General features: G+C 40.6%; 1 protein-coding gene across 1 annotated transcript in view; it reads left to right on the top strand.

Annotated features, from left to right (window-relative positions):
- The window catches only part of LOC122552680 (arginase-1-like), a 49,580-nt gene that overhangs the window by 17,977 nt on the left and 8,398 nt on the right, over window positions 1-23,205 (top strand). Inside the window, exon 5 of the mRNA XM_043695534.2 lies at window positions 14,144-14,238. Within this exon, the coding sequence (XP_043551469.1) occupies window positions 14,144-14,238 (95 nt within the window). The remainder of the gene's footprint in view (window positions 1-14,143; window positions 14,239-23,205) is intronic.

Raw genomic sequence — 23,205 nt, 5'->3', positions numbered from 1 at the left:
CTTTATTGTTCAGATCTTAACAAATAAAAATGCTGTTTTATCAGCACAAATTCCCCTTCATCCACAACAATTCTGTCTAGCGTAATACATTACAATGTATCTTTAATATTTTCTTTAATTTGTTAAATAACCTTACTAGAGCTTCCCATTCCTCTAAATATGAAAATATTTTTACAGATATTCCAGTATTTCAACACTGATCAGTTATTATGATCTAAAACTTTCAAGGACATAAAGTTAGAACGTTGGTTTCCTTGTGTTTAAATTGGTAGTCCGCAATGAGTGAAAACTTGAATTTAATTTTTCCACTATTACCTTAGCTGTAATTACACTTCTGGAAATTAGCTTGTCATATCTATAACTGCAAAGATATATTGGTATTTTGTTTTTACAGGGTCATAGAGTCAAACATCAGGGAAACGCATCCTTCAGTCCAACTCCTCTCTGCTGACCAAGTTTCCCAAACTAAACTAATTCCACTTACCTCCCTCTAAACCTTTTATATTCATGTACCTATCCAAAGACTTTTAAATGTTGTAACTGTACCTGCACGACCATTTCCTCTGGCAGTTCATTCCATGCACGACTCACCCTTGGCGTTTTTAAAAAAAGTTGCCCCTCAGGTCCCTTTTAAATCCTTCGCTTCTCACCTTAAAAATATGTCCCCTACTTTTAAATACTCCTACCCTAGCTAAACGACCTTTGTTATTCACCTTATCTACGCCCCTTATAAACCTCCTATAAGGTCACCCCTCAATCTCCTACACTTCAGTGAAAACAGTCCCAGCCTCTCCTTATAACTCAACTCCTCCAGTCCTGACAACATGCTGATAAGTCTTTTCTGAACCCTCTCCAATTTAATAATACCATTCCTATAGAATGACAACCAGATCTTTACAGGGTATTCTAGCAATGGCCTCACCCACCATCCTGTATAACTGCAACATGCTGCCCCAACCTGTAAACTCAATGGTCTGAGCAATGAAGGCAGGCATGCTGAATATCTTCTTAACCACCCTGTCTACGTGTGACGCAACTTTCAAAGAATTGTGTACCTAAATGCCAAGGTCTCTTGGTTCGACAACACTACCATTAACTGTATAAGTCCTGCCCTTTATCATTTTATCAAAATGCAATACTATATTACCAATTTTTGGTGTCATCTGCAAACTTACTAACCATGTCTCCTAAATTCTCATCCAAATTGATTATATATAAATGACAAACAACCAGTGGACCCAGCACCAATTCCTGAGGAACATTGCTAGTTACAGGCCTCCAGTCTGAAAAACAACCGTCCATCATCATCCTCTGTCTCCTACCATCAAGCTAATTTTGTATCCAATTTACTGCATTTCTACATGACCTGACATACGAATTTCATTCTCACAGCTACTCAGTATCTTATGATATTTGGGTGGTAGCACAATTTGAGGAGAAAGTGAGGTCTGCAGATGCTGGAGATCAAAGTTGAAACTTTATTGCTGGAACAGCACAGCAGGTCAGGCAGCATCCAGGGAACAGGAGATTCGACGTTTCGGGCACAGGCCCTTCTTCAGGAATGGCCTGAAGAAGGGCCTGTGCCCGAAACGTCGAATCTCCTGTTCCCTGGATGCTGCCTGACCTGCTGTGCTGTTCCAGCAATAAAGTTTCAACTGGTAGCACAATTTAGCAACAAACTGTTTATTTAATATCTGCAGATTTATAAGGATAATTCTACTTCCTCATTAGAGTTTCATTTATGAAATAATAAGTCTGAAAATCCTTCAGCTTCAACTTCACTGTGAGCTTCTTGAATTAATCTATTTTACTCTGGATCGACTTTGAGCCTCAAATAAAAAAGATATGTTCAACTCTTCTTTATCATCCCCATCCTTAAAGAAGGTTTTGGCTATTCAACATCTACTTGTGGTATTACTTTAACCTCCTGATGAGGACTTTGCTTAGCCATTGATTTGGCTGCCATACACAATGGAAAATACTTGGAACTTGTTCCTATAACTGTTCCACTTCTTTAACTTCATTTGGGATTTCTGTGATTATAGGTAGAGCTGTAATTTTTACTCCTGTCAAATCATTAGCTAGGACTAAGTCAAATGAATCCACCCATAGGGAATTTCTTAACAAAACCTATTACCACAGATCTGAAAAGTCACACTCCAATTATACTTTGTACGATTGAATTGGAATAGATTCTCTATTTATTAACACCTTGGTTTTGCACTTTTTCTGGAAGGAAAACTCTTCTTTTCCAGTATAAGAGATTGTGTAGCTTCTGTGTCTAATAACATAGATCATTTGAAGAAAAAGGGGTTTTATATATACACATCTCATTTTTATATATCTCTATTCTCCTCTTCTGAACTTTCAGGTTTCCTGGTTGAGTTAAAGCCATAATTTGATCTGTGGTATTTTCCTTTTGATTTCCATTTATGAACTCTCATGAGCTTGCTTTTTTTGGGTTCTCACAACTCTTGCTCTTATGAGCCCTAACCAAACCCGTGGGCTTCCCATGCCACTTCCAGCATTCTGAACAGAGATGCACCACTTTATTGCAATTGAAAGATTTATCTTCAATTTTCATCTCCACTCAGCGGCTTTCTGATCTGAAATGAGGTTCTTGGGATATTCTCGGGTGCCCTTTCTTTACCGTGGCTAGTTGACTTTCATTCATGCTCCTACTGTCTCTTTCCTAACAGAAAAGAGGTGAATGGATAGATGGAGATGGACCCTGGAGAGAGATTTATGGATAGCAGGGCAGGACAGAAGTTCATGGTGTGAGGAAGTGGCTGCTGCCTGCAAACTGGAAACTTTGAAACTAGTGTAAAGTGTCAGAAGAATCATGAATATAAAGTGGGGAGGGATTGGACAAGGGGAGAAAAAATATTCCCTTCCCCTCCCTTGTTTGCATTCCAATAGGATCATTCCCTCCGGACTCTCTGGTACACCTCTTTTTGCAACATCTTCTCACCCTCCCAGGACATGTTCCCATGCAATTGTAGAAGGTGTAATAATACCATCCAATGCCCCAGAAATACCTTCCAGGTGAAACAGTGATTCTTCTGTATTTCACTCAATCTAGTCTACTGAATTCACAATGTAGTCTCCTCTACATTGGGGAGAATAAACATAGGCTAGGTGATTGCTTTGCAGAATGCCTATGTTTTATCGCTAAAATCACCCTGAACTTCCAGTTGGCTGCCACTGTGTTCCTATACATACACTTCTCCCATAGGCCTGCTACAATTTTCAGTGAGCCACAGTGCAAGCTGAAAGAACAATATCTCATTTTCCACTTGGGGATCCTGCATCTACAGTTATTTGTTTTATTTTCATTTTATGGATGAGTTCATAATCATCAGCCATTTCTACTGCTTGACCAACAGTTGCAACCCTCTGGTCTTCAACATGGATTCTAAAGGGTAGTGAGTTTTACAATTCTTGCAAGGCAATGATTTCTAAGAATTTCACATTGTATTTACTCATAAACCCATTGCCACTTATTAAAATTATTCTACTTTATCCTTCGGAATTCAGAGGTTTGTCTGGGCGATTTTGTCAAATTTTGAAAATTTTGCTTGTGTGCTTCGGTAACTAACTCATATGGATCCAGAAAAGCAGTTTTAGTCATAATCTTTATAAAACCTTCAAACAGTAAAGCATAAATTTCCTGCACTTTATCTGCACTTTGCATGGAAGTATCCAGGTTTCATTTGGCCACTTCAACTGTTTGTGTTTCGTCGAATGACATAGTGCTTCCATATTCGTTTCCTCAAGTTTTGGTAGGGCCTGTACAAATGTTAAATGTTGCTGTACTGGATTTTAGGTTATGACTAGGATTTTCCTCATTATGATTTTTATTGGCATCTGAATTTTTAAACTACATAACTTTAAGCGGATTCTCTACCTCTGTCTCCTCTTTTTCCCTTTTGTTCTCTTTCTCTTTCCTGAAATACTTTCCTTGTCGTCTTTTTGAAATAAAAGTTCAATTTTAAAATCTCACTCCTCCTCCTATTTTTAAAATTCTTTTTCTATCTCTAGTTGTCCCAATTATTTTTTCATGTTCAAACTATTTTTCTGAAACTAATCAAATCCTTACTAATTCAAATGACTTGTCACTCTCTGTACCTCATCCTTTGTGTTTCCTGTATTACAGTTCTAGATGCTTGGCCAATATTTCAATTACTATGTCTTATTAGGTAGTTTCAGCGGGTAACTTATTTGCTTGCAACATTTTTTTTGCCAATTCCAGCAATCTGATTGTTATTTCCTGTTAAACCATCAGGGATATCTGTTCCAACTATAGGATGATTTTAACCATTTCAAATGCCATCATATATTTGTATGAGAAACCTGGTATCTTTTATCCTTTACCACTTACACTAACTCTACGTTTAATCCTGCATTGTCTTCAAAGATCTTGGGTTACATTTTAACTGGGGAGTGCAACAAAATCATACCCTAAAAATATATAAAATGCCAGTTAGTCCAGCAGGTGTTGAGGATTATCAGATCTGACCAGATCAATGGGCTAAATGGTCTACTTATGCTCTTTTGTTAATGGTCGTATAAGATGACCAGTTTTGTCTGACTAACAGTTATTTTGGACAAAATCAATCTAGTCTAATTCATTCTAGGTTTTGTCACAAGAACTATTCATTGCAACACTTTTTTTCAAAAAAGCAGAAAAGAAAGGATTTCTAATATATTACGATACAATTTTAAACTAACCCTTTCTAAAATCTCAACTATACATCTTTATAATTAAGACAATAAAAGACAAATAATTTGATATAGGTACTATGGTCCTAAGAATGGAAGCACCTCCCTTTTTTTTCCCCAAGGTTGGTCGAAAAAGAATATAGATAAAATAAACAAATTCTGAAGATTACAAGTCCAGATTTTAAGTGAAGGTTTAAATGTCCCACACAGTCCTTTTTGATTAGTCTAGATATTTTGTGATTCTTTCATGCTTCCTAGGTTTTCTATCTTTTACCCACACCGAGAGAAGGATGCTTTAAGTTTGCAGGTTTTGGATATTTCTTTGTCATTATAGCATGAATAGCTTTTTAATACTCTACAACTCAAACAGCTATTGTTAGTCAGAATTTGTATGACTCAAAAGAATCTTGGTGCAACTCAGACTTGAATTTTCTCATTCACTGCTTCAAAAAACAACATTATGATGCAGAGTTCATAAATACACTTGATTTTCAGGTTGCAACTTTCTTGGCATTTCAGTTTTATAGCAGTGTTATGATACAGGGTAAGCCCTCCTGCTTAATTTAAACCAGCAACACACAAAATATTTATCTAGTGCAGTCATCTGTGAAAATTTGAAAGGACAAGAACTATTTAAAGTAAAAATTAACAACTTTATTTAAAGTATAACAGAGAATAATTAACAACTATTTACAACTCCTTCCTCTAACCTATCTTTTACTTTCCCCTCTACAATACTGGTCCGATAAAATCCCCAATTAAGATTTACAAAACAAAACTTCTAATCTCCAAACCTGGCAGCTTTTGCTTCTTCTCTGTATTCCTGCCGCCTTCTTGGGAATTCTGCTTCACAGGTTACTGATTGATAAAGGTACCTTTAAGAGAGCTATTTTTCGGGTAGTCTTTACAAGGTGGCTTGGTATTTTTTGTCCCAACTGTTCAATTTTCCCCAGTCCTATACCCCCAAAGCATCAGATTGCATCATTGGCTTTTAAGATTGTCAATATACGAAATTCAAACTTGATTGGAGTTTGATTTTTGGGAGTATAACTTAAACTGATTGGCCTAATTCGAATCTGTTTTGTTGTTTGCAGGCAACCAGCTAATCTAGCCTTCAACAAAGTGTTACATTTGCTACCTTATTGAAAACACTTGGTGCTGTCAGATAGTTCTACCAGCTTCTAACTCTCTTAAAGGTACTGTACACCCACAACTTTATACCACCTCTCTTCTCCCCCCCCCCCCCCGAAGAAAAAATGAGCCATCATAATGAAAAGATGGCTTCATTTCTTCCCTTTTTTTAAAAAACACAACCTTAACATACAGATAACTTTAAGATGAGTTCACCATAACTACTTCCCATATACATGTGTGAATCTCATCTAAATTTTATCCGTTAAACCTGCAATAATGCATCTGTGATTACATTCTTACGACCCACAACATGCATGATTTTTAAATTAAAAGTCTGTAACACAAGACTCCAATGAAATAGCCTCATATTCTTGTCAATAAAGCAGTCTAAGAATGTAAGCGGATTGTGATCAATGTACACAACCATCTCCGATACATTGTTCGTGACATAAACATTAGTGTTGTAAGGCCAGTACCAAACTCGATAGTTTTTCGTTTATGGAGTATTTCACTGGTGGATGTTGATTTTCTTCGAAATGTAACCAACTGGCAGTTCAATCCCATCCTTGTGCTCCTGTAGGTGTACAGCTCCATCTCCTATGTCACTAGCATTAATGGCACCTTTAAAAGGTGTTTAAACGTTTGGTGGAGCTAAAACTGGTTTGGTGGTTAAAATGGCTTTCAAATGGTTGAGTGCCTCCTGGCATGGTTCTGTTCATCGAAATTTTGTGTTCTTTTTCAGCAAATCTGTTAATGGTGCTACAACACTGCTAATGTTTGGAACAAAGTTCCGATAGATTCCGTTGAGTCCTAAGAATGGAAGCACCTCCTTTTTTTTCCCCAAGGTTGGTCGAGGAAATTCCTCGATGGCCTTCATCTTTGCGTTCTGAGGGGTCAACCTTCCATGACTGATATTATGTCCCAAGAACATCACCTCTGCTTTCGCAAATTCCATTTTATTTAAGTTTATCACCAGTTTTGCTGCTTGTAGTTGTTCAAAGAGCTCTGCCAACTGTACCATGCAATCTTTCCAGGATTTATTAAAGATCACTACATTGTCCAAATAGACTGCACAGTTTGTTAACCCAGACACAACTCTGTTCATGAGTCTTTGGAATGTGACAGGTGCGTTCTTCATTCCAATGGCATCACTTCAAACTAGTCTAGCCCCTTTCGGGTTACAAACGCAGAAATTTCTTTCGCTGTCTCTGATAAAGGTACCTGCCAGAAATCATGCATTGAGTCCAATTTGGTGATGTAACTGGCTTGTCTGACTTTCTCAATAGAGTCCTCCAATCTAGGAATTGGATATGAGTCAGATTTTGGAACGGCATTGACCTTCTGATAATCTACACAGAATCGTTGAGTCCCATCCGGTTTGGGAACTAAGACGATTGACAAACTCCACTCGCTCTGGCTTGGTTAGATGATGTCCTCATCGAGCATGGCCTCCACCTCCATGTGGACCTGTCCGGCTTGGAAATGATTAAGCCAATAAGCATGTTGTTTTATCAGCGCAGTATTCCCTATGTCTACTTTATGTACGATAATATTCAGCCTCCCCATCTGATTCTTACACATGTCCTTATACTACAGTAACAAATCTTTCAACTGCATTATATGCTCCTAAATCTGGTTTTGAAGGGATCTCGTATCACTGGTAACAGTACTGTGTTATCCCCTTGGGAAAACGTCCAAGTCTTAGAGCTTTTATTTGCCACCTGCTTCATTCTACACTGTGCCCGCTTTAGGTGCTGTTAGCTAACTCACCTACTCTATATTTAATTTCTCCCTCACCTCCAATTACATAATCTAAATGTGAGATCTCAGGCTTTGGTCCTGTCAATTTATCTTTAATTAATTTCAAAGGGCCTTTCACTTCATGATAAAATATTAGCTCAAAGGGAATGAACTGAGCAGAATCATTTGGGGCACCTCTAATAGCAAACAATATGAATGAGATACCTTTTATCCCAACCATTTGGGTAATTCTGACAGTATGGTCTCAACACAGTCTTCAAGGTCTGATGTCACCCTTCTAAAGCTCCCTGGGATTCAGGATTATATACATTGGATTCAAAGTGCTGTATACCGAAGCTATTCATGACCTCCTCCAACAACTTCGCAGTAAAATTTGACCCTTGGTCCGACTGAATCTCTCTGGGTAGCCCATACCATATGAAGAAAGCTACCAACTCCTCTACCACCTTTTTTTGTCTCGATAATCCATAATGGAATGGCCTCCAGAAATCTGGTAGACACATCCATTATGGTTAACAAGTACTGGTTCCTACTTTTAGTTTTTGGGAGGGGATCTGCTTAATGAACTGTAACACGTGTGAAAGGTTCTTCAAATGCGGGAACTGGTAATGTAGGTACATTACCTGGTTTTATACTGCCTAGTAAGCAACATGAGTTCGACTGGGACAACACTAGTATTATAGGACAAGCCAAACACAGAACAGCCAGGGAATTCCTAGAGGCATGGCACTCATCCACAGATTCAATCAATAAGCACATCGACCTGGACCCAATATACCGGCCACTGCAGTGGACAGCTGGAACTGACAACCGGAAGCGGCAGAGACAAACCACTATAAATGCCGGAGGAAACAACACAGAAGCTTCACAGGATGCTCCCAAGCACTGAGGATGTCACCTAGACAGGGTACGAAACGTCTGCAACACAAATTCCTAGCTCGGCAAACAGAACCACAACAAATACCAGGATGTTTCTGTTTTAACTCCTCAGTTTCTTGGTCTTCTTTGGGCTTCTCTACAACAAAGGGTGTCACTCCCACCTTGGATCCTGCCAAATCACTTCCAAGAACAAATTGAATTCCTGGAACTGATGCTCTGTCAATCACTCCCACTGTAAACTCCCCAGTCTTGAGTTGGCACTCCAACCTGATCTCACATAGAGGAAAGCTAATCTTTTGTCCATCTATCCCACAAATTACCCCACACTCGAGCCACCGATCAGAAAGAGTGCATATTTGCTCATGCCTTACTATCAGTGAATGGTTAGATTCTGTATCTCTCAAAATTATAACTTCTTGTCCTTCTCCCTCTGGTTTTTCTGAGTAAACATTACCCCACAGAGGCAAGTTCTTTGTAGAGATCAGGTACTAACTCCATACTCTGCCCTGGCCTAGGCTGTGCATTCTCTTGCAGCTCCTTGGCTCTTCTTGGGGTCTCCTTTTATTACCTTCACTAATGCCACTGGCTTAGCTTCTTTTACCACATCTTTTTTCCACAGCGCCTTTCTTTAACGACCAGCACTGTGTCTTTACGTGTCTCACCTTCTGGCAGTGAAAACACTTTTTTTTTCCCCAGTGCCCTTCTGAAACCACTGGCACTGTAATTCACTGTGTCCCACTCCATTACAGTGAAAATACCTGAGGCCTTTCACCTTCTGCCCATTCTCTTTGGCTTCTTTTTTATGTCATGGTAAATTCTTACCAGTGCTCTCTACTCTTGGTTTTGTAGTGTAGGATCTCTCCTTCTCCCAACTTCTATCCCTCACAGGATGAAGTTCTGGCCAGAAGCTTGTCTTATGCACCAACATGTACTCCACATAATTCTGCTGCCCTTCTCATTTCTTGAACTTTCTATTCCTCCTTGTGAATTCTTACCATCTCTATGGTCCTCGAGCAGAATAATCTGTCTTAGAGCCTGAAAGGTCCTATCTGTGTTCAAAGCATGGACTCATCTATCAAAATGACCTGTTTTTAATTCTTTCGAACTTAACGTAAGTCTGACCTGGTTCCTTTTTTGTGTTTTTGAATTGCTGTCTAGATGCTTTTGGTACCAATTCATAAGCACTTAAAATAGTCTGTTTAACCTCTTCTTAATCTCTCGACCCCTCATCTGACAGAGTGGCAAATACCTCACTAGCTCTGGTGGAAGTGGGTACTGCAGTTGCTGGAGATTAGAGTCAAGATTAGAGTGGTGCTGGAAAAGCACAGCAGGTCAGGCAGCATCCGAGGAACAGGAAAACCCAATGTTTCAGGCAAAAGCCCTTCATCAGGAATGAGGCTGGGAGCCTCTGGGGTGGAGAGATAAATAGGGGTGGGGGGCTGGGGAAAAAGTAGCTGAGAGTGCAATAGGTGGATGGAGGTGGGGGTAAAGGTGATAGGTCGGAGGACAGAACCCCCCCTCCAACCCCCACTGCCGGTCCTCACCTTCCACCCCACCAACTTCCGCATAAATGGCATCATCCGCCGACATTTCTGCCACCTTCAAACGGACCCCACCACCAGGGATATAGTTCCCTCCCCACCCCTAATCCATTTTCCACAAAGACCGTTCCCTCCGCGACTACCTGATCAGGTCCACACACCCCCCAACAACCCACCGTCCCCTATGGCACCTTACCCCTACCACCGCAAGAATCTCAAAACCTGCGCGCATACCTCCCCCCTCACCTACATCCACTGCCCCAAAGGAGCCTTCCACATCCATCAAAATTTCGTCTGCACTTCCACATGTCATTCATTGTATCCATTGCTCCTGATTTGGTCTCCTCTACATTGGGGCGACTGGATGCCTTCTCGCAGAACGCTTCAGAGGACATCTCTGGGACACCCACACCAATCAACCCACCGTCCCATGGCCAAACATTTCAATTTCCCCTCCCACTTTGCCGAGGACATGCTAGTCCTGGGTCGCCTCCATCACCACTCCCTCAACCCAACGCCTGGAAGAAGAACACCTCATCTTCTGCCTTGGGATTCCTGATGAAGGGCTTTTGCCCGAAACGTCGATTTTGCTGCTCCTTTGATGCTGCCTGAACTGCTGTGCTCTTCCAGCACCACTAATCCAAAATCTGGTTTCCAGCTTCTGCAGTCATTGTTTTTATCCTTCTATCTTTACTGCACATGCCTTTTTCTATGATACACCTAAGTGTTTGCGTAATTCCCTTACAATTTCAGCTTTATTTTTGTCCTCCGTTAAGCCTAAATCTAACTTATTTGCTAATTCTAAAAGTATGGCTTTTTTCTTCTAAATGTTCTTGGCAAATTTGAGAATCATTTTCAAATCCCAGAACATCATCTTCAGCAATTTTAAGAGCCAATTCTTTCTCTCTTAATTTAATCAACCACAAGTCACCAAAATTAAACCAATTATCTCACCTACATTTTATTTAAAGATCTAGGACACTAACCTGCAAATGTTTAAATCTGCGATTTTTCATACGCCCAAATCTATTCAAACCTGTCTAAACCAGTTCAAATCCTAACAACAAGCCCCCAAACTGTTACAACATGGGGTAAACCCTCCTGCTTAATTTAAAGTAGCAACACAGAAAAGATTATCCAGTGCAGTAATCTGTGAAAATTCAAGAGGCCAAAGTAAAGTAAAAAAAATTTTAAAGTAAAAATTAACAACTTTATTTCTTCAAGTTTAATGGAGAATAATTGATTAACAACTATTTGCAACTCCTTCCTCTAACCTATCTTTTACTTTTCCCCTCTACAATACTGGTCCAATAAAATCCCCAATTAAGATTTACAAAACAAAATTTCTTATCTCAAAACCAGGCAGCTTTCAGTTATTCTCTGTATTCCTGTCTTCTTTTTCTTGAGGATTCTGCTTTACAGGTTACTGATTGATAAAGGTACCTTTTTAAGAGAACTATTTTTCAGACAGTCTCTACATGCTGGTGACTTGGCATTTCTCCTCCCAACTGTTCGATTATTTGAACAGTCTGAAATACCCAAAGCATCGGATTGTGTCATTGGCTTTTAAGATTGTGTCAATATATTAAATTAAAACTGGATTGAAGTTTGGTTTTTTTTGGTGTATAATTTACATTGATTTGGCCTAATTCGAATCTGTTTTGTAGTTTCCAGGCAACCAGTTAATCTAGCTTTCAACTAAGTGTTACATTGTTATCTTATTGAGAACACATGGCGCTGTCAGGTAGCTTTACCTGCTTTTAACTTTCTTAAAGGTACAGTACACATTCATCTTCATAACAGCAGTCCAATGTCTATTTTAATTTATAGTCAGAAAGAAAGAAAAAGGCCTATTAAAAAAGCAGATGGGATCTTGGGATTCGTAAGTAGACGCATTGAGTACAAAAGTAAGAAAGTTATGCTGAACCTTTGTAAAGTTCTGGCTAGACTCCAACTAAACTGTGTCCAGTCTGGCCACCACATTTTAAGTTAAATGGACGGCATGGTAGCTCAGCGGTTACCACTGCTGCCTCGCAGAGTTAGGGACCTGGATTCAATTCCAGCCTCTGGTGACTGTCTGTGTGGAGTTTGCACATAGTCCCTGTGTCTGTGTGGGTTTCTTTCGGGTGCTCTGATTTCCTCCCACAATTCAAAGATGTGCAGGTAAGATGAATTGGCTGTGCTAAATTGCCCATAGTATTCAGGAAGTTGTAGGCTAGGTGCATTAGTCAGGGGTAAATATAGAGTAGGTGGAATAGGTCTGGGGTGGGTACTCTTCTATGAAATGATAAGGACCTGGCAGCATATATGAAGGGAATACAGAGTTAATGTTTGGTATCCAGTGAGATCTTTTTCAGAACAACTACCTTTTATTCTACAGTAGCAAGTTTAGATAAGAGAAACAAAGAAAAGAACTCTTCCCTTTCGCTGATGATAGAAGGACAAGAAAACATATTTAGGATTCTGGGAAAGAGATACAGAGAATACAAAGGATTTTTTATCTGCAGTGAGTGATAATTGGATCTTGTAAGGGTGGTGAAGGCAGAAACAATTGTTGATTTGAAAAAGACATTTGAAAATAATACATTTACAGGGCTGCAGGGATATGTAGAGGAGTAGGACTGATGACTGGATTTCTGAGGGAAATCAGAATGGACTCAATGAACTGAAAGGCTACCATGTGTCAGAAATGACAATTAATCTTTAACTTTACTCATGGAGACTTGAGACCAATGGACGCTTCAGATGAAGCAGGGTTTGAGGACAAGAGTAACTGGAACAAGGGAGATTTAATTACAGTAATAAAAGTGGAGTACAGCAGATGCTGGTAATCTGAAATAAATGTATAGGAGAAGAGGCTCATATCAGACTCAAAATGTTAATGTCGTTTCTCCCTGTCTATAGATGCTGCCAGATCTGCTGAATTCCTCTATCATTTTCATTTAATTGCAGGTCTGACGTCAAAACTCAGGCACCCTTGGGACAAAGTCAGTGCTGGATTTTGGATTTTTGTGGATTTTGAATTTTTGTGGATTTTGAATCTCCCCTTGTGAAACAGGCAATTTGTGTGTATGATTCATCTATGCTATCTGATTGGCAATTACTGTTAAATATTAAAATATAATCTTCATTCTACTCACTAAAAACTCAGTTGTAACAGTCTAATATTAGAAATTTCAAGAAATGTGCTAATGCACTGTCTGGTAATTAATTATACAGAGTCAAGAGTATGGTGCTAGAAAAGCATTGGAGGTCAGGCAGCATCCGAGGAGCAAGAGAATTGACGTTTTCGGCTCAAAACGTTAATTCTCCTCCTCGGATGCTGCCTGACCTGCTGTGCTTTTCCAGCACCACACTCTTGACACTGATCTCCAGCATCTGCAGTCCTCATGTTTGACTAGTTAATTGTACAGAGAAGGAAGGAATTTCCATTTAATTTTTTTTATTTTGCAATACAAATTGATTAGCTGATAAAATAACTGGTAAGTACAGAAGGAATGGGTTATTTAGTATGAGGCAATCTCCATTATAAATCTGGACATAATTTCTTCTGATGTAAATAGCTAGCATAAAAGTTTGACAAAAACCTAATAGGACATCTCTAACTGTCAAAAATGTGCACAGGTTCAAGATATTTAGTACGTTATTTTGCAGATTTGATCAATGTGTCTAGAAACCTTTCCTGCCAGGCAAGAAATGTTAAAATCAGGACTAAAATGAAGTAAAATTATAAGATGAAATAGGGCTATAGAATATTAACACTTCATGTGGCTGCTGCTGTTTTATTGTGTTTCAGTTTCAACTGAAGCCCCATATTTAATTATCTCTAAGCATAGGCCACATTGACCAATATATTAATCTGGCTCTTGAATGTGAGCTGGAAACTCTTGAGGATGAATTAATAAACAACATCTTCAATATATAAGAATAGTTTCAACAACTTTGCTCCACATTCATTGTTTGCAATGTGCCAAGTAGGAGGTAAAATTGTAATGCAACCCTCTTACACCTTCAGGTTACCTCATTTTAAACAAATTATCTTACTGTTTTCTAGTGTCAGTTTATTTAAACTCACTTCATGTCACTCTCCACATCTTCCACTTCAGATTGCAGGTGTCCCAGGATTCACTTGGCTGGAACCATGTTTAACTGCGAAAGATATTGTTTATGTTGGTCTGAGAGATGTGGATCCTGGTGAGAAGTGAGTTTTTTTTAATTGAAGGGCATGCTGAAAATTTAGATCTGTCCAATTTATATTCTCATTCAAACAACAGAAGCAATTGTCACTTCATAAATCTTAATATCTGAGTATAATTTTCCTTAATTTATATAATGGATTAATTTCTGGTGATTCTGGAGAATTGTTACAAATTTATTTCAGAAGTGCTCATGACTTTGCATTTAAAAGGTATTGTAAGCAATATATCACTTTCAAAAGACATCAGGGCAGGTTTACCTATCAATTTTATGTTGAAATGAGGCTAGAAGTTGGAATCAATAAGTTAATTATATTGACAAAGTCATTATTCATTCCGCTTTTGAGATCTATTTTAAAGCAGAAATGCACCTCCTAAAGCAAGGTCACGTTTCCTGGAAATAGATTAAACTCATATTATGGATTATTCTGCTGCAACTGAAGAGACTTTAAAACTGAATGGCCTAAAGGTAGATAAATCAACTGGACCAGATGGACTACACCCCAGAATTCTAAGGGACTTCGCTGAAGAGATAGTGGACACATTAGTGGTGATCTCTCAGGAATCGCTAGAATCCGGGACGGTCCCAGAGGATTGGAAAATTGCTAATGTGATGTCCCTGTTTTTAAAAAGGGAGTAAGAAAAAGACTGAAAATTATAGACTGATTACCCTAACCTCTGTTGCGGGTAAGATCCTGGAGTCCATTGTGAAGGATGAGATTTTTTGAATAGTTGGAAACTTACGGTAAAATAGAGCAAAGTCAGCATGATTTCATCAAGGGGAAGTCATGCCTGACTGAGGAAGTAGCAGAGCTTAAAAATGTGTTGCTGGAAAAGCTCAGCAGGTCAGGCAGCATCCAAGGAGAAGGAGAATCGACGTTTCAGGCATAGACCCTTCTTCAGGAATGAGGCTGGTGTGCCAAAGTGGGCTGAGATAAAAGGTAGGCGGGAGGGAATTTGGGGAAGGGGCACTGGGAATATGATAGGTGGAAGGAGGTGAGGGTGATAGGCCGGAGAGGGGGTGGGGGTGGAGAGGTCGGGAAGAAGATTGCAGGTCAAGCGGGCGGTGCTGAATCCGGGGGTTGGGACTGAGATAAGGTGGGGGGAGGGGAAATGAGGAAGCTGGAGAAATCTGAAGTAGCAAGCAGGTTAGACGAAGGAAAGCCAATGAATGTTATCTACCTGGTCTTCAAGAAGGCCTTTCACAAGGTGACACACAGGATGCTACTGAGAGAGGTAAGGGTCCATGATGTTAGAGGCAAGATGCTAGCATAGATAGAAGCTTGGCTGTCTGGCAGAAAGCAGAGAGTGGTGATAAGAGTCCTTCTCAGAATGGCAGCTTAGTGTTTCGCAAGGCTAAGTGCTGAGACCACAACTTTTCACTTTATGGATTAATGATCTAGATGAAGGAACTGAGGGCAGGCTGGCTAAGTTTGCAGACAGCACAAAGTTTGTTAGAGGGACAGGTAGCATTGAAGTGAAGCAGCTGCAGGGACTCCCACAATTTAGGAGAGTGGGCGAAGAAGTGGCAGATAGAGTACAACATCGGAAAGTGTGAGGTCATGCATTTTAGAAGAATACAGGCATGGAATATTTTCTAAATGGGGGAAAAAATTTAGAAATCTGAAGCACAAAGAGACTTCTAGATCAGGATTATCTCAAGGTAAGCTTGCAGGTTGAGTCAATAGTTAGGAAGGCAAATGCAATAATGGCGTTTATTTTGAGAGGACTTGAATATAAAAACAGGGATGTCCTTCTGAGGCTCTGGTCAGACCACATTTGGAGTATTGGGCACAGTTGGGCCCCATATCTCAGGAAGAACATACCAGCTCTGCAGCATGTTCAAAGGAGGTTCACAAGAATGGTCCTCGGATAGCTTAACATATGAGGAATGTTTGAGGACCCAGTCTATACTCGACAATGTTTAGAAGAATGAGGGGGAATCTAATTGAAACATACAGAATACTGAATGGCCTGGACAGAGTAGATGTTGGAAAGATGTTTCCATTGGTAGAAGAGACTAGGACCTGAAGGTGCAGCCTTAGAGTAAAGGGGAAGACGTTTTAGAATGGAGATAAGGAGAAATGTCTTCAGCCAGAGTGGTGAATCTATGGAATTCATTGCCACAGAAGGATGTGGAGGCCAGGTAGCTGAGTACATGAAGACTGATATAGATTACTTTAGTGTAGAAACAGGCCCTTCGGCCCAACAAGTCCACACCAACCCTCCGAAGAGCAACCCACCCGAACCCATTCTGCTACATTTACCGCTTCACCTAACACTACGGGAAATTTAGCATGGCCAATTCACCTAACCTGCACATTTGGTTTTTTTTTTAGACTGTGGGAGGAAACCCACGCAGACACTGGGAGAATGTGCAAACTCCACACAGACAGTTGTCAGAGGTGGGAATTTAACCTGGGTCTCTGGCGCTGTGAGGCAGCAGTGCTAACCACTGTGCTGCCTGTTCTTGAGTATCAAGGCTTATGGGGAAGAAAGTGGGAGAATGGAATTGAGAAACTTATTAACCATGATTGAATGGGAGTGCAGACTCAATGGGCTGATTGGCTTAATTTCTGCTCCTATGTCTTATGGTCTTATAGACCAACTCTAAGCCCCTCACTTGTATAATTCATTTGACAAGGATTGTTTCTACCACTGTGCCTCCTGAAAATGTAGGCTTCTGTTATGGCTAGTCTGTCCCCTCAGTTGTTTGGCGTGTCTCTGGTGGAAACGACTGTGCAGAGTTGTACTGTAAACAGCAAGCAGTGACAAATTTTGACATGTGTTCTGCCTATTACTTAGAGTAGTGCACATAGTTGAAGCATTGTTTAACTACTTTAGTAGTCACATTGAACTCGCTACCAGGCTACTCAGTTTCTGGGTTCACTAATCTAAGATGAAGGAGCAGAAAAAAGCCATTGGAAAGAGATCATGGCTGGTTGGATAATCCTCAAGTCCACTTTCCCACCTTTTCTCCATAACCCTTGATTTCCTTACAATTAAAAATCTGTTTATGTCAGCTTTAAATATACTGAACAACTCCGCCTTGCAGTAAAGAATTCCATAGTTTCACTACACTCCAAGAAAATTTCTCCTCACCTCGGTCCTAATTGGGTGGCCCCTTTCTCTGAGATTATGCCTTCTGGTTATAGACTTTCCCACAAGGGAAACAACCTCTATATACCTGTCCTGTCAAGCCCTTGCTGAATCTTACGTTCATTGTAAAATTGAACATTATTCATCAACTACTTTCCCAGTCCACTCCAGCCAATTCAGCCCTCATTCCTTTGTAATTACCCTAAAAAATGTCCAGTACATTTGTTTCTGATTCACGTTTCTCAAACTTAATGCTAAGTTCTACCATGTTATGGTCAGTTTCCTCTGGGCTCATTTACTTTGAAGTCGTTTATTAAACTTGCCTCATTACACACCATCAGATTCAAATCAGCCTGATCATTGGATGGATCCACAAAATATTATTCTAGAAACCTGCTGAGTATGCTTTATGAATTACAAGTACTTCTGCCAATTTGATTTTGCCAATCTACATTACAACTAAAGTCTTGGTTCAAACATGGAAATATATCGCTGTTATGGATCGTACCTCCTGTCACCTCTGCAGCATTTTTGTCCAAGTCAGGATGGTAAGTGGCTTGGAAAGGAATTTATAGGTGGTGGTGTTCCCATGCATCTGCTCCTTTGGTCCTTCTAGACAGTAGTGGTTGAAGGTGTGGAGATGCTGCAAATATAGCTTTGGTGCATTTCTGCTGTGTATCTTATAGATTATATCCACTACTGGTGATGTGTGTTTGTGATGAAGGGAGCGTTTGTGGATGTGGCGCCAATCAAGCGAGATGTGTCAATCAAACGAGCTGCTTTGTTCTGGATAGTGTCAAACCTCCTGATTGTCATTGGAGCTGCATTCATCCAGGCATTTCATCACATTCCTGACTTAGAATCATGGAATCCCTAAAGTTTGGAAACAGGCCATTCGACCCATCAGGTCCACACCAACCCTCTGAAGATAATCCAACCAGACTTTTGTAGATGGTGAAGAGGTATTGATGAATGAGAAAGTGAATTACTTTTTGCAGAATTCTTTCCTCTGACCTTTCTTGTAGCCACAGTACTTTATATGGCTAGGTTAATTCAGTTTCTGGTAAATGATAAACCACGCCTCCAGGATGTTGATAGGGGATTCATTCATGAGAAATAGATGTTGCTGGTTATGTCAGCATTTATTGCCTGACCCCATTGTCCAAAGGGCAGTTGAGAGTCAACCACCTTGCTTAGGGTCTGGAGTCACATATATGCTAGACTGTTAGTACGACAGATACCTTCCCTCAGGAGCATTAGTGAACCAGAAATTTTCCTGACAACCGGCAATGGTTTCATGGTCATCATGACCCAGATTTGAACCTGGGCCCTGGGATTAATAGTCTATTCATAATACCATAAGGTCGTTGCCTTGTCAAAAGGAGGTTTCAGTAGTGGTAATGCCATGGAATGGGAAGGGGAAATAGTTAGATTTGCTTCTTATTAGAGATGATCATTGCCTGACACTTGTCTGGTGAAAATGGCACTTGCCAACTTAAGCTTGGATATTCTCCTTGTCTTGCTTCATTTGGATATGCACTGCTTGAGTATCTGAGGAGTCATGAATGAACTAAATGAGTTCTGAAAGTTGTGCAATCAACAGTGAACATCTCCACTTCTGACCCTATGTTGAAGAGGAAATTTTCGGTGAAACAGTGAAGATGGTTAGGCCTGTGACACTACCCTGAGGAATTTCTGCAGAGATGTCCTGAATCTGAGAACAACTGACCTCCAACAGTCACAACCATCTTCTTTTGTGGGAGGTATGACTCTAATTCTAAACAGTAAATGAAGAGTTTTCCCAATTCTGACTGATTCCAATTTTTCTAGGGATTATCGATGGTCCACATGGTCAGTTGTGGCTTTGATTTCAAGAGTGAAATAACTCTACAAAGTCTGGTATCCTATCACCAAGTCACCCTTTAGTTACACTTGTTTAGTACTTGACACTGGTCTGGCTTCCTCAGAACCGGCTTTGAGTGAACAGAACTTCTGACCCTCCTGTTTATTTCAGTCTGTCAGGACTCCCTGACTGGACCAGGTTAATTGCCTCTATCAGGGAACTTCTATTCTATGAGGTCCACCTGTCTGACCTCATTGTGATCACTACATCCCTTCTATTCTAAAGTCCAAGGACGTAAGCATTTTTTTTTTGTAGCCTCTCCTGGGGCATTTTCACAACGGGTCTGGTTCCTCTGACTCAGCCTCAGATATGGGCAACCAGGCCGTAGCCTGCCTCTGTGCTCAGTGCATTTTGGAAGAAATTCGTCCTGTTCCTCAAGAGGTAAAGACATTTGAGACTATGGCACTCACTGTATCCATCTCAGACTTAGAGGTTTCTTCACTGCTACATGGAGGGGTTCTGAGGGATCAGGTATGTTTTGTTGCTGCCTTGATCAGGAGTTTGCAGCCTTCGTATGGGTCTATGTCCTTGTTCAAGACTGCCTCACCTACCCAAACATTGTAGATTAGGGGACCTGACCTTGCGTTGACTATGCCTCTTATCAAGGCAGGGCTATTTCTGTAGTTTTAGCACCAAACTTCATCCACTGAAGTTCACTGTCTCTTGCTTAGAGGACTCTTATATCCGGTATCGGCATTCCTGATGCCGTTTCACAGTACTCACCTGGTCAGGAACCTTTTCCCCAATACCAACACTGCTGGAACCAACCCTGTAGTTCCATGAAAGGGGATTTGATAATTAAATAGGACAGTTTGGAATCAAATGAAGCTGTAGGCTGTTTCTTTGAGCTGCCTTCAAATTTTGGACTGCTCTTTCCACCAGTCCCCTGGACCATAGATGGTATGGGGCTGTCCTTGTATGCCAAATTCCATTCGGCTTTAGAAAATACTCTCATTTCCTGCTGGTAAATGACAGTTTATTGTCTGTGACCAAGACTTCTGGGAGCTCGTGCATTGCAAATGATGCTTGCAGCTTTTCTATCATCATCATCCTAGTTTTGACAAATGACCTGAGCATGTCCAACCATTTTGAATGGGTGTTCACAATGACTAAGAATGTTGAGTCCCTAAAGGAGCTGGCATAATTGACATGTAACTGAGTCTAGGGTTTACCTGGCCATTTATACGAATGTGGGGAAGCTGTCCTCATTGGCACTCTGACCACTGCCCCACCAAATTGGCTATGTCTCCATCCAATCCTGGCCACCAGACAAAGTCTCACCAACATTTTCATTTTGGAAACTCTGGATGACCTTAGTGGAGTTCAGTTAGTATCTGGCAGCACCTTTGCTCTGAATAATCACTCTTGCACCCCAGAATAAAATGCTGTCCTCTATGGTGATCTGGTCTTGCCATGTCCAGAAACGCTTTGGTTCTGGTTTGATGGCCCTTTTGTTTCCTCCATCACCACCTGTTTTAGTTTTGCCAGGACTGGATCTTTTTGTGTCCATAGTCTGAGTGTGTCAGTGGTGACCAGCAGGAAGCCCAGAAGGTTTCAAACCAGAACAGACTCTTACACCACCGGTGGTACCGTCACTGGATCTGCCAGTGGGACATGCCTCGAAGCAATCGCATTTGCTAATTGGCTACCCAGATAGTGTTCCAATTTGTAACTGTATGTACTTAGAATGAGAGTCCACTGCTGAATTCAACCTTGTCCTCTTTGAGTATCCTTAGCAGGGGTTTGAGGTCAATTATAATTACAAGTTTATGTTTGTAAAGGTATTGATGGAACATTCTCATGCCAAAGATGACTGCTAAACCTTCCTTCTCTATCTGGGTTTATTTGCACTCTAACAGCCAAAGTCGGGGAAGCATACGTTATTAGACATTCCTCTCCATTTGGCCATCTGAGAGCCAATGCTACCCTGATACTGTATGGGAAGACATCACATATAAGCATCAGATCTTACTTGGGATCATAGTGTGCCAATACCTTATATGATGATAGCTGCTTCTTCACTTCCCTAAAGGCTACCTCTTGGCTATAAGACCATTTTCATGGCTGACCCTTTTTCAATAGTAGATATAAGGTTGACAGGATAGTGGGCAGGTTATGTATGAACTTTCTGTAATACATCACCAATCCAAGGAAAGACATAAACTCCAGTGTGAGAGCTTTGGTAACTTTGATCGCCCTCACTTATCTTCCAATGGGTGCAACCTGGTTTTGTCAACTCTGTAGCCCAAGTAAGTCACTTGGGGTGCCTGGAACACATTTGTCCATTCTAAGGCTTATGCCTGCCTTAGAGAAACATCTAAGCTCTATGTCCAAGTTCTCTAAGTGCTCTTTATGGTCATCCCTATTATTAGAACAACATCCAGATAAATAGTGACCTGGAGAAGACCTTGTAAAATGTTCCCCATCTGCTGAAAAATTGCACAGGCTGATAGCCCATATGGCAGTCTTGTATATTCTTGAATATTTCTGGGAATCGTCATCTAACTGCAATTTCAAGTACGCATGGCTCCTGTTCAGCCTCATGAACGACAGCCCCACCTCCCCCCACCCACGTTACGTATTAGTCCTCTAAGCGAGGGGTTGGATATTTACACAGCTGTGAGAAGCTGTTTGCCAGTTGTTTAAAATCCCCACAAAGGTGAACCAACCCGTCAGGCTTCAGAGTTGGTACGACTCATGCTGCCCATTCTGCAAACTTTTTTTTCTGATGATCCCTTTGCTTTTCAGCCTCTTAATTTCTGCCTCTACATAAGACAAATGGTATTGGGAGAGCCTTGCAGAATCGTGGAATTGGTTCCTAGTCAACATGCAAGATGAACTTTGCTCTCCTTATAGTCCTGAGACCTTCCTGAAAAACTTCTGCTTATTTAATTAGGATTTCACTCAGGCAGCCATTTCTTAACTGAAAAATGTTAAGCTAGTTGAGGTGAATCTTTCTCAACCAATTTCACCCCATCAGCTTGGACCCAAGCTTTTTACTACAATAAATAGTAATTGAACCAGCTGCTTCTCATAAGAAATCGGAACCAAAGTTGTACCCTTCAGCTGTAAAGGTCCCCTGGTGTAGGTTCTCAGTCCAGCTAAGGTCTTATGCAAACTTAAGGCTGGAATCCACAGTGCATTTTGTTAAAGACTAGTTCTACAATATTGATACAGCTGTGCTGGTATCAATCTCCATCAGAAGCGGATTTAACCAGATGTTTATTTTTGGTGCTGATTTGGATGTTCCTCAGCAATTTAACTGTTCTAAGCCAGATGTAGGTTAGCTTTCTAGGGTGTGTGCACTCCTGGATGCCAACCAAAAAGTTCTCTTACTCCATTCAAGCTGACTGGGACTCCTTTGCTGTCTCTAATCTGTGTAATGGCAGCAACTGCAATGGCTTGCCAGCTTGGATCCTGAAGAAAATTTTAACTGTTTGGCTGAAGCTTGACTTTATTTTGGGGTTTTGCTGTGGCCTGATCTAGAGTCTCTCTGCTCAAGATATGACTTGAGGGAAGCTATGTAATTGCCTTCACTCAAGTGGTGTTCTCCAAACTCAGTCAGACTGGTGAAGGTGTCCACTCTCATCGGCATTTCCTGTAACTCCAATGCTCCACTTGCTGCGTTTTCTAATGACAAAGCCAGTTGTACTACCTGTTTGAAGTCCAGTTGGGCTTCAGCAAGTAGGCCCTTTTGCATGATTATATCACTAATTCCACATACCAAACAGTGCCCCAGCATCTCATTAAGGATTAAACTAAAGTCACATGCCTCTGTAAGTCATCTTAACCTCCTCAAAAATCCAGACACATTCCCTTGGTTCTTGAGCTGCTGAGTAAAACCGATAGCATCTCAGAATTAGAGGAGCCTTAGGGTCCTAATATTTCTTAACTAAATCTGTCAGCTCTTAATCTGGTCCCTCAGGAAATGTTAAACTTCTAATAACTGAAAATGCTGTGGATCCACAAG

The sequence above is a fragment of the Chiloscyllium plagiosum genome, unplaced genomic scaffold (genome assembly GCF_037043375.1).
Source record: "Chiloscyllium plagiosum isolate Xiang-an unplaced genomic scaffold, Cpla_swu_hap1 HiC_scaffold_10, whole genome shotgun sequence".
In the NCBI taxonomy this organism is placed as follows: Eukaryota; Metazoa; Chordata; class Chondrichthyes; order Orectolobiformes; family Hemiscylliidae; genus Chiloscyllium; species Chiloscyllium plagiosum.
The sequence above is the reverse complement of the archived record's forward strand: the minus strand, read 5'-3'. Positions and strand labels throughout refer to the sequence as shown.